Source organism: Thalassophryne amazonica, chromosome 8 (genome assembly GCF_902500255.1).
Source record: "Thalassophryne amazonica chromosome 8, fThaAma1.1, whole genome shotgun sequence".
NCBI lineage: Eukaryota > Metazoa > Chordata > Actinopteri > Batrachoidiformes > Batrachoididae > Thalassophryne > Thalassophryne amazonica.
The window spans coordinates 76,752,639-76,769,397 of record NC_047110.1 but is presented as its reverse complement, the minus strand read 5'-3'; the positions used below and the strand labels follow the sequence as shown (position 1 = coordinate 76,769,397).

Here is a 16,759-nt window from a genome sequence, read left to right as displayed (position 1 = left end):
CCGGACAGGGTACAAACGTCATCTCATATATACATACTCAACAAAAATATAACACTTTTGGCTTTCATTCCCATTTTTTATGCACTGCAGTAAAAGCTCAAAGACTTCATCTATGCATACTAATAACTTATTACCTCCACTGTATGAAATTTTTACTGAAGATTCATATCCTGATAGGCAGGAAGTGATTAACTTTTCAAGGTCAAAGGGCAAAGTCAGGAAAAATTGTGGGGGGGGGGTGCCCTATAACATTGAATGAATTTTCAAAAGTTCACATTTGCCATGACATTCTATCTACGTGGCTGGTGTGGGATATCAAGATGCTGATTAAACAGCATGATTATTGCACACGTGCCTTGGACAGTAAAAGCTCACTCTAAAGTGTGCAGATTTATCTCACAACACACAATGGCACAGACAGCCCAAGTTTTGAGGGATCATGTAATTGGCCTTTCATCCACTGGATTAGTCTAACCCACGTAACCTGGACATTGTTTGCTGGAAAGACATTTCATATGAAACTTGGGACATTTTTCAGCATAAGTCAAAGTTCCATTCATTATGTCAGGAATTTGAGATATCCTGAAAATTGTTCTGCATCCCTAACAGATTAAAAAATATTAGGCTCTCTGCGACATACCACTAGCAGTAAGAAGCTCAATATACCATTAATAATTTTCCTTAATCACTTAAAATTGTGTACAGTCACATCAGTAGACACTTTGATCAACTTTACTGTCAGTACTATGACCGTTTAAAACAACTTCAGGTACTGCATGCATTATTTTAGTGCTGTGCAGACATAAGACATGCAAACATACCAACGATCAGTCGTCTTCATAGACAGTTCATTTTCACTTGCAGGATTTAGGTTAGAATTGCTCTAACAAACAGATTAACCTGACAGGTTAGTGATTATTGTAGGCACAAATATGAAATATAACTTCCATATTCAAGTTGAGGTTTAAGAATTGGAGTCCATCCACACACTGTCCACTCTACTCTGCAGGTACAGAGTCAGGGCCTTCATCCCGAAGGACGGCTGTCTCTGGGAAATCTGAGGCGGGCGTGTCAGGCAGCTCCTGAGAAAGATCTTCAGAGTATCGGCTAACAGTGGGCGAAATCACATCTGGACTTGTGTCGCAGGACTCTGTGCTCTGCTCCGACGTAGCTGTCGTGGTTGTTGTAGCAAAACTAGGGGGAACTGGGTCAAACTCATCATCATCATCCTCCAGGATGGGAGACTCGTGGATAACTGTAAAAAAGTAGTACATTCATGGATGCTTAGGAGAAAAAAAAAAAAAAAAAAAAAGGACAGCAATGTGATTCATCTATAATATTCAAGACAGCAAAAGTTACCCCGAATGCTATAGGTGTTTGGAAAGCTAAGGGGGGGGGGGGGGGGGGGGGGTCTGGGGTATCCCCCCCAGAAAATTTTGAGAATACAAGTGCCCTGTGGTGCATTCTTTGGACTAAATTTGGACCTGAAACAGCTGTTAAATTTCTCGTGATCTCATGCAGTATGGCACAACATGTGGCTTTTGAATGTATGTTGTGCATCCTGTAGGAGCATGTACAGAATATAACAACACAACAGTTTCCAAATATAGCTAAATCTTCATGAAAACTTTAGTTTGTTTGTGATTGGGCTTAAAGACTAGGCAATTAAAAATCATAACTATCAACTAAAATGTTATAAATAACTTCATAACTGCTTTCAGACTAGGTAAAGAGATATCATATCATAATATCATACCATAATACTGAAGCCACTCGATTACTATTATTCATTCAATAATGCACAACAATAAAATGTTAAATTTGGTTAAATTATCCATCTCAGTCTGAGCCCAAACACCTCTAAGAATCTGAACCTGAATTTATTTATTTTTTATTTTATACAGAATTTTATTTATTGATTGACATACCTTAACATACCTTACAGTAAAAAAGCCACATATTATTGTGTAAATTCCTGTAAATCCACTTGAAGCCACTGTGTCTTTTTCCCATGAAAAATGTCTACATCATTAAAAACTCATTTACACTCTTGTGTAAATTCATGCAGCCTAAATCCATTCAAAGCCAGTCTTTCTGCATTTCTTTTAGACGGCAAGAATTTAAGAAAAAGACGGAAAACCGTCCAAAGACGGCGAATAAGCATCCCTGTACATATTTATTCTACTGTAGTGTCACAAAAAAGTGTATGTTACAAGACATTTTTTAACTGGCATATTGTGGGACTGTTATTAAATACAGTGCAATTGCTACATTTGAATCACTTAATTGAGAAACTATATAAATACATGTAGGACACAAGCCCACCAGAACTCTGATTTAATGAGAACTGCATGATTTATTATACCGCTCACCTTAAAAATGGATCATTGATAATTATCGACAAACTGAAATGGGGACCTCCCTTTGAAGGGGAAAAAAAAGCTCATTAAATCAAATTTTTAAGTGGTCCGGCAGGCTGAATGGTGAGCTACAGGTCAACTTGGAGACTTTGTATACAAGACAGCTAAAACTTATAACCAGTTTGATTTTAAATGACAATTCCCATCCATTGCACACCGAGTTTCAGTTTCTCCCCTCTGGTCGCAGGTTCAAAACCCCTGGGTGTAGAATAAATTGATACAAAAAGTTTTGCTCCTGCAGCTATTACGCTGAGGAACAAGTCATAATTTTATATACAGGGTGGGTCAATAAAATGTTACCACTTTTTTAATTCGTACAATTTCCAAAATCAAGACTTCTTTTTCATTTTCAGGAATATCAATTCCTGAAACTGAAAAAGAAATTCGGAGAATCCCTCTTGAGATGTGTGGCAATGTCATCACAAACTTCAAAGTGCGTGTTGCAGCTGTAATCCAAAGAAGAGGAGCGTGGACTAAACGTGTCATCAATTATTGAACTGCGTGGAAAACAAGAGACAAAGTGGGAAACCTTTGGTATCAAATGTTAATTTGATGCTTCTGTTACAAGTCTGTAAATAAAATTTTCGAATAAGTTATCATTTCAAAAACTTGTGTACGATCAAAAAGTGGTAACATTTTATTGGCCCACCCTGTATTTATTTGCACAGGTAGGACTTAGTATTTATTGCTCTTTTTATTTGCCTTTTGCTTTTACCCATTATTACACTGTTGTTAGATTTTACTATTTGTATTTTAGTAGTACCTGGACTTGAGGTGGCTCAGGCATCTTTTCCGGATGCCCCCTGGACGCCTCGCTGGAGAGGTGTTCTGGGCATGTCCCATCGGGAGGAGGCCCCGGGAAGACCCAGGACACGCTGGAGGGACTACGTCTCTCGGCTGGCTTGGGAACGCCTTGGGGTTCCCCCGGAGGAGCTGGGGGAGGTGTGTGTGGATCGGGAGGTCTGGGCAGCTCTGCTTGAGCTGCTGCCCCCGCGACCCGACTCCGGATAAAGCGGAAGAAAATGGATAGATGGATGGATGGATAGTACCTGGACCTGTATGAACTTTTTTTTTTCTCACTGTTTTTATTTTACTTTTAAATTTACCATTTTTAATTCTCTTTGCTCTTGTCAAGTTTGATTGCTGTGTGACAAGTCTGATTGATGCGTGACATGTGCCTCTGGGTTTTTTTCTCCCCATATGTGGGTGATTCTTAGACTACGGGCACTTATGTCCTTTGATCATATTGTATGAAAAACAGAAAAAAGGGGAAATTTCACACTTTTATAGTTATCTTTACAATGAAAGTGTGTTAAGAAATTTGTTCTAGTAGTCTATGATGACTTTTTCACCTTTTTTCAGCATCATTATATGCAAATATTGCCGTTTTGTGCTTGTCCCACACCCAGACTTTTGATCTTCAATGATAAAAATGAATGGTAAAGAAATGTTTTTAAATATCTCTGAATAAAATATCAGTAAAATAATCAAAACATAATTGGGGTATTCAATGTCATACAACTGTTGTGATTTTTTTTTAAACAAAATGTAGTTGTCCCACACTATTGCCGTAATTTCCACCACAACACTGTAATGTCCCTTTAAACAGTTTGTATGAAAGATTGTTTGGATAGTCTCTATGGAGATAAACAGTGACATAAGAGCACATGTATATAGCGCCAAATCACAACAAACAGTTGCCCCAAGGCGCTTTATATTATAAGGCAATGGTGTCGTGGAAATTACATTTACAAGGCCAATAGTGCCCGTAGTTAAAGAATCACCCATGTACGACTCTGCTGCAAACAAAATCTACCTCTGGATAACAATAAAAATAACTTACACTTGAAATGAAATATTATACTGTGATAAAATTTACAGCTATATAACAGCTTTTCGTAATTTATACTAATAATACAATAACATGCTTTTGGAGGGCAGTATGCATTTTCAGAGGCCCGACGTTCATGACCTGTCACCCAAAATGACAGCTATTCGCCCTTTTGGGCGACTGGTCATGGACGGAGGAACTCAAAATGCATACCGCATGACAACAGCATGTTATTTGCATTATTATCACTTACTGAGATACACAACACGTAACACGTACATAAAAAGTTGGCTCACTTTAACTTTTGTCATTTCGGCTGCCGCGCGCTGCTCTCCAAATTCGGCAGTGCGTCCTCATCAAGCTGGCTGTTTTGGCTGTTGTTCATTGTCATACTATCCATGAGAAAATCATCCGGAATATCCATATTGGGACCAACACACACTTCTCGCCTTTTTATCTTTTCCTCTGCGGACAGTTTTTTTTTTTTCCCCCTCTGCGGACAGTTCTTGGGCTGTACGCGCTATGGTGTCATTTGTTTACGCACAGCGGGTGGGTATAGCCAGGTAGCGTCAACGTAAAGCTACGATACCAGCCTAGCAACACCTCGGTAAAGTGATAATAATGACTAATATCCACTGTGACAAAGTTGTCTGCTTGTTCATCTTAGCACAAAAGCATCACACAACAGTTTGTTTGGGAATGAACCAAGACAAAAGGGTCTTAAGAGTCACTGGTTTTCTCTCCACCCAATTAAGACAGCTGAGGTCACATTCCACCCGAACACAAGAAGACAACTTACAGTTTGTTTCACCAAACAACACACAAGTGAAAATGCCCTTCATCATGTCCAACCTATTTTAAAAGAGAAATAAAATGTCCACTTACTGCTGAAAGCTTCAGGATACTGCTTAGCAATCTTCCCTTTTAATGTTCTGGAATAAAAGGAAAGAGATGCAATAAGAGGTTACGTGCCTGTTGTTATGACCCTGGGTCATATTTAGTATGTCTGTGGTGTGTAAGTGTGTTTATTTACCCTCCCCACCTAGGTGAGGTGCAAATTTGGCGGAGGTGATGGTCTAGTGGTTAAGGTGTTGGGCTTGAGACCAGAAGATCCTCTGTTCAAATCCCCACCTGACTGGAAAATCACTAAGGGTCCTTGGGCAAGGTCTTTCATCCCCTATTGCTCCCGGTGTGTAGTGAGCGCCTTGTATGGCAGCACCCTGACATCGGGGTGAATGTGAGGCCTAATTGTAAAGTGCTTTGAGCATCTGATGCAGATGGAAATGCGCTATATAAATGCAGTCCATTTACCATTTAATGGAGGCGTCAGCTTTAAAAGGAAGGCTGAAACCAACGGCAAGTGCTCCGCTTTCTTCCTGCTCCCAACCTGATGCTGTCTGTGTGTGCACACACACTTGTATTGTAAATATTTGTTTTGTAAAGCAGTCCAAAAATATTTTAATAGGGGTGAGAACCCATTTTATTTTAATATCATTTTCTCCTGTTTATTCATTAGGAGTCTTAGGTAATAAGACTGTCTTTTGGTTGTGTTGTTTGATAAATAGGTAAGAGCACCATTTTGAGACATTGTTATTTTGGCCTTTTCTCACCCTGAAGTCTGTTGTGAGTAAAATAGTAATAAATCAGTTATATTTTGGACTGCAGACCTTTGTGGTTTTGTCATCCTTGGGAGTGGGGAAGGAGGGGAGTGACTTAATGTTATGCAGTGGTTCACCCCTAGGCCAGGGCATAACACTGTGTGTTCACACTTTTGGAGTTATTGTTCACCTGATCCTCCTGAAGATGTTGTCCAGATCCTTCTTCATCTCCACAAGTGTGCGAGTGTGCAGCAGATAACGCTCATTCATCTGCTGCAGTCGTACACTGGACAGCCCATTAAAGTTGATCAGCATTTCATTGGTTTTCTCAAAGCGGTCAAGCCTGTTTAAAAAAAAAACAAAAAACATTTTTGTGTTGCTGAATTATTCTGTAAAGATGATGTTCTTGCAGGGTAGTCTTCAGCTTTTATGTAAGGGGTTAAATATAGCGCATGTAGGAATTACAGCCATTTTTACACAATGTCCCTCCATTTTCAGAGACCATAAGTATTCAGACAAAGTAAATACTGTTAATAGAAATCATCACTTTCAGAGAACAGATGCAATGTAGTTTCTTCCATCACAGCCACAGAAGCTTATAACTCCAGAGTTGTCATAGAGGTCTTGGTGGCTTCCCTCACAAATCTTCTTCTCGCACAGTCAATCATTCAGCTTACACAGATTTACCGTAGAGTAATAAATTGTTTGCACTTCTTAACTGATGGACGTAAAGTCCAGGTGTGCATGTACCTGTTCTGCATAGTGCATAAACAGGGACTCAATGTTTTTTTTTGTTTTTTTGTTTTTTGTTTGTTTTTTTGTACGTGAGAAGCTGACCACCATTTTCGTGGCCCACTTCAAGTGTCAAAAAAAGGCTCCAAGCCTAATGGCTCAGTTGCTCTGGTACTTTGCAAATTAATTTATCAGAAATGTTTCAGGCTTGGGCCAACATGGTGCCTTTGTGGTTTGCACTGTAGACTCAGAGCGAGAACTTCCCAGATTCTCCTCCGACCTGGTTCTTTCTCTGTGGAGTTTGTGTGGGTTTACTCTGGCTGCTCTGACTTCCTCCCACTTCCAAAGATATGCAGGTTATGTGAATTGGTGACATCTACATTATTTTTAGGTTTGAGCAAGTGTGTGAAATGTGTTTGTTTGTCTATATGTGTTGGCCCCAAGATAGACAAGTGGCCTGCCCAGGATGCACCCCCCACTGACCGCTGGGATACACTCACCCCATCCTGTGTCTCTTAAAGGAATAAGTGTGTATAGAAAATGAATGGCTGAATAGTTCAAAGTTAGTGTTTTGTTTTTCCAATGCATTGTTGCTCCCTTTTGGAAGTCTTGCACAGTAGCAGAATTCCAACATGGTTCAGGTCCAGTTTCAGGATATTTCTGATTTGCATAGTGAGAGAAATATAGCTGCCCCCCTGATTTGTTGAAAGAAATCTGTCTGCAAAAGTGACTATTTGTGTTAACAGTAATCCTAATGTTTAGTTTGTCCAATTACTCATAAGAAATTACTGTAATTCTTAAACAGTTAATGCGTGCTTTTGCTAAACCTCGTGAATGTTTCCTTTCGGCTTCATTGTGGTAGCGTACGTAGGAAAAAAGGTAACATTTGTGTCACTACGCAACTTCTTATGGACCTGGCTGTATGGCCAGCAACAGTCACAACCAGTCATTCGTGTGTGTGTGTGTTGATGCTTACATGTGTCTCTGGGCCTGGATGATGGCGTTGACGTCTTCAGAGTTCACCATACTCAGCATCCTGCTACAAAACACACCGGAGGCTGTGGGCTCCATCACGGCCCGGCAAGCACAAGGTTTAGTGTCGAACAGTCTTCACGCACGTACCGTCAAATTGTAATAAGTGACGAACCACAGAGAGCGCAAACAACGCCGAATAACATTTAGTGACGTCAGTAAACAGACCTCACTGCTGTAGCCTAGCTCTCCTTGTTAGCATACCAGACAAACAAGTTGTTATTACAGAGACACACAACTAACATGCCAAACTGAACGGGAGAAAATATAGTTATTTTCTCCACAGTTAATGCAAACATTAGTCCAGCTGTGCTGTTGTCTATAAAATAAAAATCGGCTTCTCAAAAAGACACTATGACAAAACAAATGCTACATCACGTGAGTTTTCTTCTTCTTCTTCTTCTTCTTCTGCTTCTTCTTCTTCTGTCAAGTTTATTGGCGGTTTGCAAACCAACACGGTGCATTACCGCCACCAACTGTTTGGGTGTGGAGCATGAATGGAGTCTGATGTATGCTTTATTAATTAATAAGGAAATTGAGAGATAAGGGAGGGGCGGAAATAATAAAAAAAAGGCTGTTGAATAGTGCATCTAGAAAGTATTCACAGCGCTTCACTTTTTCCACATTACAGTCTTATTCCAAAATGGATGAAATTCATTTTCCCCCCTCAAAATACACACAACACCCTATAATGACAAAGTGAATTTTTTTTGTTGATATTTTTGTAAATTTATAAAAAATAATTTAATTAAAAATTAAGAAATCACGTGTACATAATTATTCACAGCCTTTGCTGTGAAGCTCAAAACTGAGCTCAGGTGCATCCTGTTTCCACTGATCATCCTTGAGATGTTTCTACAGCTTAATTGGAGTCCACCTGGGGTAAATTCAGTTGATTGGACATGATTTGGAAAGGCATACACCTGTCTACATATAAGATCCCACAGTTGACAGTGCATGTCAGAGCACAAACCAAGCATGAAGTCAAAGGAATTGTCTATAGACCAGATTGTCTCAAGGCACAAATCTGGGGAAGGGTACAGAAACATTTCTGCTGCTTTGAAGGTCCCATTGATCACAGTGTCCTCTATCATCCTAGAGCTGGCTGCCTGTCTAAACTGAGTGATCAGGGAGAAGGGTCTTAGTCAGGGAGGTGACCAAGAACCCAATAGTCAGAAATCCACCAATTTCAGGCCTGTATGGTAGCATAACCAGACAGAAGCCACTCCTTAATAAAAGGCACATGGCAGCCCACCTAGAGTTTGCCAAAAGGCACCTGAAGGACTCTCAGACCATGAGAAACAAAATTCTCTGATCTTATGAAACAAAGATTGAACTCTTTGGTGTGAATGCCAGGTATCATGTTTGGAGTATCAAGGCACCATCCCGACAGTGCAGCATAGTGGTGGCAGCATCATGCTGTGGGGATGTTTTTCAGTGGCAGGAACCTTGAGACTAGTCAGGATTGAGGGAGAGATGAATGCAGCAATGTACAGAGACATCCTGGATGAAAACCTGCTCCAGAGCATGCTTGATCTCAGACTGGTGTCATTTTTCAGTAGGACAACGACCCTAACATATAGCCAAGATATCAAAGGAGTGGCTTCAGGACAACTCTGTGAATGTCCTTGAGTGGCCCAGCCAGAGCCCAGACCTGAATCTGATTGAACATCTCTGAAGAGATCTGAAAATGGCTGTGCGCCAACGATCCCCATCCAACCTGATGGAGCTTGAGAGGTGCTGCAAAGAGGAATGGCCATCATATTTAAGAAGACTTGAGGCTGTAATTGCTGCCAACGGTGCATCAACAAAGTATTGAGCAAAGGGTAAGAATACGTATGTACGTATGATTTTTTTGGTTATTTTTAATAAATTTGCAAATATTAAAAAAAAAACTTTTTCATGTTGTCATTATGGGGTGTTGTGGGTAGAATTTTGAGGGAAAAACTGAATTTACTCCATTTTGGAATAAAGCTGTAACATAAAATGTGGAAAAAGCGCTGTGAATACTTTCCAAATGTACGTTTGGTCCTCCAGTAACACATGCTCGTCTCCCGTCTGTTGCTTCTCAAACACTGACCAGTTGCAAGTTTTCCAATGATGTTGAGAGTATGTTTTAAACCTGTGTGACCTATACGTAGTCGTATGATTACTTTTCCCTGCGACTCCATCTCCCCTCTCTCTTTGATGCAATCTGTCCCTGAATTTTATGTAAATACCAGCCCCTTAGATTCCCTGTCCTATAGCTTCTGCCATGTTTTGTTCATGTCTGTCTTGATGATTGTTTTGACTTCATATTTCTAAGTGGAATGTTGATCTGTATCTGTGATTTCAGAGCTGATATAGTACTTTTTTGCCCTCAAGAATGAGATGGAAACCAAATAAAACATACTGTTCTGTTGTTGTAGTTTAAGTATGTTTTGAAGAATGTCATTGATCAGCTCAGGCCTGCAAACAGATTTGTCATTTGAAATGCTGAGTCATTCTGCCATTGAATCTGAACGGATCTCATGGTGACTGAACTTCACCTCCTCTGCTCACCACAAGCAAAATTGCTAAGCAGTTTCACAGAAAAGACAGCTAAAGCCTATAACTTCTTCTGGATTGTCTGAGTGTCTTGGTGGCTTTCCTCACTATTCTCCTTCTTGCACAGTCACTCATTTTTTGAGAACTATCTACTCCATACAGATTACCACAGAGTGCCATACTGTTTGTATTTCTTCATAATCTACGTAAATAAAGTCCAAGATGTTTTCAGTGACTTGGAAATGTTCAGGTATCCATGAAGCAAACTGGCAATAAAACATTATTTACAGGTGTTATACCAAAGTGTTCCATTACTCCATTACAATACAACCCATCATCTTGGCTTTTATATTTTAATTTATATCAAGTTAGGGTTAGAGATTTAAGTTTGAGGTTAAGGAAGGTCATTTTAGAAATTTTTATATTGAGGCCTAATTGACTTTTTGTATTTGAAATGGCATAAGCAAATTAAAATATGCTAAATGTCAAGCGGCCCAATACTTTTGGAGGGCACGCTACATATATAACCCACCTAAGTGAGAAAGGAAAAAGTAAAATAGTATTATGTTTGAGATGGTGCACAAAGCGGTCCCCCTAAATGCATTTCTTCAGATGTCACCAGTTTGACTTAGTAGTCCACATTTAAACCCAACTGAAATCTGTATATAACATTTAAACAGCATGAAACTCAAGGTTTAAAGTTTTGCAATAGACAGAGAGAGAATGGAAACCTAACATTTTGAAAACCACAACTGTCTATATTTCGGTACCTTTTGTTAAAAATGAACTTGTTACTATAGTACATTCTAATCCAATTACATTTTTTCCACAAATCTAATTGGTTAATCGTGTGAGATTTCAGACCGTAGAATATCGGGGCAACGGTGGCAAAATATTCGACCGTTTTCACATTTGGATGTATTACTCTGCGCCCTGAACGGTGTTCTGATGAGATGTCGTTCCTGTCGAATGTCATTCCTGTCCTCCGCGCAACTGCGCATGTGCAATATTGTCAGAACGTGGAACTGTCGATTTATGCGATGAGACACTATTTGACAGAACACCGGCTGCGCGCTGCTAGCTATTAGCGCTGTTAGCTGAGAGCGAGAGAGTCGTGTACCGATGACGTTGCCAAAATAGGTGAATTTAAGCTACCATACAAAAGTACTGACGTGGATTCTGTTACAGAATTACCATTTCACATTTTATGGATTTTCACATTTGATGGATTACTCCGCGCCCTGACCACTGTTGAAGTGACGCTGCCTCTGCTCAACGGTAAACCTTGCTGACCGAATTACCTACAGAAAAATAAACCGTGCAAAACGATGGAATTGAATTAGAATGGGAATAACCCCCTTGCTTCTGATGATTTGCGGACATTCATGCTGTTATACGGTCACAGTAAAACTCCTTTTTACGGGCTCCGCTTACACGTCACCGGTAAAGCTCAATTTGCAACCATAAAAGCAGCATGAACGCCTGCAAATCATCAGACACAACAGGGTTATTCCCTAAGTATAGGTACATTCCATCAACACTTTTATTTATATGAATTGTGATTACTGTACCTTGATATTACTAGTTATTGGTTTTTACAAATATTTATCGAAACGTTGATTAAATTCACCTTTGTGTTGCAAGTGAAAAAAAGGCAGTGTGCGAGAGTCTTTTTGTTTTCTTGTTCAGCAGCCTTTGTGCCTTCTCTTGTGCACCTGTCGTCAAGGGATGTGCGAAGTGATTTCTTTTTTACAAATATTTATCTTAAAATATAACATTTCTAAGTACTTTGCAAGAATACTGCCCCCCCACCCCCCCAAAAAAAAGTGATCGCTAAAATATTTTTAACTTGCATTCATACTTACATGACAGTGCTGTGAAATAAGATAACTCAATGCTCATGCCAACTTGAGAGTTGAAATTGAGTTTGACACTGAAATGCATCCTCAATAACCCACAAATTCAATAACACATGCAGAAAACTCACAAAACTACTTTTAATAAAAGACACAAGTAAAAAAGTACATGGTGTATAAAAAATACAAAACTGGTCTAAGTAAGGTGTAAGCTACGTAAATGCATAGCAACAATACATGCAAGTCTATCGTTAGATTTTCTACTACTGTGTAACATTTGTAGGCTATCAGCTAAAAGAGGAAAATTAGTTTGTTTGCAATCTATTGGTTGTTTTTCTCTACATGATACACATCCAAAGTGATGGTACAGAATAAATTAGGCTGCACACAACTCAATTGCATGTGTAAATAAATATTTCAACATGTCACAAATACTGACATCCAATAATTCGATGCAAGATTAAAGAAATCCTGTTAGAGAATTCCAGCTGTTCAGTTAATGAAGTAGACATACTACCTATATGCTAAATAACAATATTACATTTCTAAGCCAGGGAAACGAGTGGTACAAATAAATATGAAATAAATAAATAATGGAACCCACAGAAGAGCTGCATCGCTCATCCAACCCCTTATGTACAGAACGCACCCTCTGCCCTCAAATACAACATCACATGTATGAAATTTCAAATTAGTGTTCTTTTAAGAATACATAAACATACATACAAATGACCTTGGACAAGCATAAGTGTCCATAGAAAACCTGCATCGGCTTGACATCGGGTGAATTTCAATGTGCTTTGGCTTTCATTTGATAAATAATGTAATATTAGGCTATAAATTGCAACACATTTGTGGTAAATAAGAGGCAATGGCATAGAATTTAAACTTGTATAAAAATTTTCCACCATCTACTGATCCAGGAATGCTCACGTTCACAGATACCGATTTTGTTGAATGATTATAACACACTTGTATGCTTTAGCTGTCATGTTGTGTGGAATTTTAAGCAAAGATGGTCATTTTTCCTTCTACATTTTAATTACATATAAAAATAAGTTAAAACTTCAGGAAATTAAAAAGCATGATTTGCAGCTTATATAAGGCCATGCAATTTCTGAGACCCATGCATTAGGTAATCAAGTGTTTTTGGATGAGCAGGATTTTCCATTCATGCACAATGTACTACGTGTTGCTGAGGCCACAATAAATACATCTACGGTCTCTTTTTCTCCCCATTTTCAGTACCAATCCAGAATTAGCACTAGCACTGTCCGTAACATGTTTTAAGGCTGATGTATCTGCTGTTGAAGCTGTGAATTGGCCTTACTCAAATGTAACCCACACCTTTGCACAACAAACCAGTTTACATGGCCCAGCAGTTTAACAGAGTGTGAAAGGGAAATGACAAATAAAAGGGCTGCTGTACGGGTCTGTGCTCTGTGTAAGGTGTCAGTCATTCCAAAATGACATTTCCACCATGTTAAAAAAAAAGCCTCTTAATAAAAGGATCACACTGGATTAACCATCCTCAAAACTGCACTTATATATAGATCAGCTGCATTTATAAAGTGTTGGATAACAGATTTCAAGTAGCACCTTTGCTCAATGTGGATCTATTAGTGGGGCAGATAACTGCAAATATTAAAAGGATTGTTTAAATTGTCATAGAAGCACCAAATTTGGCACATACAAACATGGGTTGCTTATTCGTGAAAGAAAGTTAGCCAAACCAAGTAAGCAAAAAATAAAATAAATACAAAAACGACAAAGATTTTGACCATTTGTGGCCAGAAATGTGACATTATCATATTACATGTTAATATGTATTTTTTATGTGTACATTGCAATTTTTCATGTTTTTGCATCACCCCTGGAGTATAATTTGCACATTTTATTTAAAACTATAAATTTACATGACAAATCAGAACTGTAGAGAAATAATATGCATCAGGTGTAGGGGTTTAGTTGTTGAAGTAGCACGTCTGTCCAAGCAATCAGCCACATCCTCTGAATAGACTACCGGCATTAGTCCTCACTTCATACACAACTCTCACCTATGGTGCCACAAAGTTGTTTGTGCACAGCTGTGGCCGCATCCCAGTTAATCCAAAAGCATGAATTTACACTCAACAAAAATATAAACGCAACACTTTTGGTTTTGCTCCCATTTTGTATGAGATGAACTCAAAGATCTAAAACTTTTTCCACATACACAATATCACCATTTCCCTCAAATATTGGTCACAAACCAGTCTAAATCTGTGATAGTGAGCACTTCTCCTTTGCTGAGATAATCCATCCCACCTCACAGGTGTGCTTTACCAAGATGCTGATTAGACACCATGATTAGTGCACAGGTGTGCCTTAGACTGTCCACAATAAAAGGCCACTCTGAAAGGTGCAGTTTTGTTTTACTGGGGGGGGGGGGGGGGGGGGGGGGATATCAGTCAGTATCTGGTGTGACCACCATTTGCCTCATGCAGTGCAACACATCTCCTTCGCATAGAGTTGATCAAGTTGTCAATTGTGGCCTGTGGAATGTTGGTCCACTCCTCTTCAATGGCTGTGCGAAGTTGCGACGACGAACTGGAGTCAGGTCAAGACCCCAATGAGGACGACGAGCATGCAGATGAGCTTCCCTGAGACGGTTTCTGACAGTTTGTGCAGAAATTCTTTGGTTATGCAAACCGACTGTTTCAGCAGCTGTCCGAGTGGCTGGTCTCAGACGATCTTGGAGGTGAACAGGCTGGATGTGGAGGTCCTGGGCTGGTGTGGTTACACGTGGTCTGCGGTTGTGAGGCTGGTTGGATGTACTGCCAAATTCTCTGAAACGCCTTTGGAGACGGCTTATGGTAGAGAAATGAACATTCAATACACGAGCAACAGCTCTGGTTGACATTCCTGCTGTCAGCATGCCAATTGCACGCTCCCTCAAATTTTGCGACATCTGTGGCATTGTGCTGTGTGATAAAACTGCACCTTTCAGAGTGGCCTTTTATTGTGGGCAGTCTAAGGCACACCTGTGCACTAATCATGGTGTCTAATCAGCATCTTGATATGGCACACCTGTGAGGTGGGATGGATTATCTCAGCAAAGGAGAAGTGCTCACTATCACAGATTTAGACTGGTTTGTGAACAATATTTGAGGGAAATGGTGATATTGTGTATGTGGAGAAAGTTTTAGGTCTTTGAGTTCATCTCATACAAAATGGGAGCAAAACCAAAAGTGTTGCGTTTATATTTTTGTTGAGTAACTTTTGGAATATAAAATGGTAAAACTGCATCTGTTTGGCATCAAAAATCCCCAAAGCACAAGTTTTTATTTTGCTGGTCCTGCAAATTATATTTTGAAGCAAGTTATATATGAAAAATACTGCAATATTACCCAACGCCACAAGATGGCAGTCTATTGTATGCTGATCTGACAGAGGTACTGTGATTCACACTCCAGATCAGAAGGTGGAGGTAATGGATGATGGGGAGCTAGATGCCAACCTCACTAAAACAAGAAGTAACTCTGAATGAGAAGAACATGTTTAACAGAATGAGTGAAATTAATAAATCATGTTCTCAAATTGAAAGACTGCGCTCTTGAATAATGACAGCAAATATAACCTTCATGCTACTCCACTTGTTTGGACTGTGTAGGACAGCCCGAACAGTAATCAGGACAGATCTGCTAAGGCTAACTATCATGTTTAAAAAATATACAGAAGTTTTCACTTTTTAATAAAATCTAGTGAGGTAAATGTTCACACATTTAGCTCTGAACAGAGCCACTGATCAGACTTAAGTTCTTTTTACCTCATACAACAACACAAGCACTGTAACTGGGCATTGCCTGGGTGTGAGATTACGTAGACATCTGTGACTGCCTTGCCTGTAAAATACAAGTTTGTAGATGATAGGTTCCTGGATTTGACAGTGTACTGATTTGAAAATAATAATAATAAAAAAACATTGAGTTTATATAGTCACATAGATGGCATACTTTTGTATGACATGAATTCCCCCCCGGTGGCGATTGTACGAATTAATGTACATAATGAAGGTATCCCACGTCTTCCAGACCATAAAATAAAATCTTAAGGGTGAAATTAAGTTAATGTATATAACATTAATTAGCCCGTTAGCACAACATGGCATGTGAATTATAAATAAGTAAGGTACTGATTAACGTATTCATTAAGTTAATCTTATTTCTTGTTGTATGAAATGGCAGCACCATGTTTCAATAATAACAAAAGCAATTCAAGATTTCTGACATCCGCCAATCCGGATCTGGATCACCTCCAAAATTCAGTGGAGTCTTCCATGCCCTAATATCTATCCATGGTGCAAATGTGGTAAGAATCCATGAAGTAGTTTTTTGTTTGTTTGTTTACGTAATCCTTCAAAGCCTATATAAAGTGAAATTTTGATCCAGAATCCAGATCCGGATCACCTCCAAAATGTCTATCTATGGTGAAAATTTTATCAAAATCCGTGCAACAGTTTTGACATAATCCTGCTAACAGACAGACAAATAAATAAACGCCGATGATTTTATTACATCCTTGGTGGACATAATAAATGCAACTTATAGACCATGTTACTTAGGTTTTTTTTTCCTAACCCATTTTTAGACAAATGCCACCGATACGCTGCAACTTTGAGTCCAGAAAATATGGTGATAGCAATGAAGTTAAAATTCATGGCATTAATAACGACCATCTTGGGAAAAATAGTAGGCATTGTGAATTTTCAGATGGGTGAAGTTA

General features: G+C 39.2%; 1 protein-coding gene across 1 annotated transcript; it reads right to left on the bottom strand.

Moving 5' to 3' along the window:
• Positions 1-710: 710 nt before the first annotated feature.
• On the bottom strand, positions 711-7,652 carry kxd1 (KxDL motif containing 1). The gene is made up of 4 exons (XM_034176728.1): positions 7,558-7,652; positions 6,040-6,192; positions 5,137-5,183; positions 711-1,255 (listed from the first exon to the last, which is right to left on the bottom strand). Exons 1-4 carry the CDS (start codon positions 7,650-7,652, stop codon positions 999-1,001), a joined length of 552 nt encoding a protein of 183 aa, XP_034032619.1. The 3' UTR covers positions 711-998.
• Between the last annotated feature and the right edge of the window lie 9,107 nt (positions 7,653-16,759).

Excerpts from the sequence above, each read along its gene's own strand:
- kxd1 (XM_034176728.1), bottom strand. The coding sequence starts at position 7,652 with ATGGAGCCCACAGCCTCCGGTGTGTTTTGTAGCAGGATGCTGAGTATG. Across the intron at positions 5,184-6,039 it reads AACATCTTCAGGAGGATCAG|AACATTAAAAGGGAAGATTG; the intron begins GTGAACAATAAC and ends CTTTTATTCCAG. Across the intron at positions 1,256-5,136 it reads GTATCCTGAAGCTTTCAGCA|TTATCCACGAGTCTCCCATC; the intron begins GTAAGTGGACAT and ends ACTTTTTTACAG.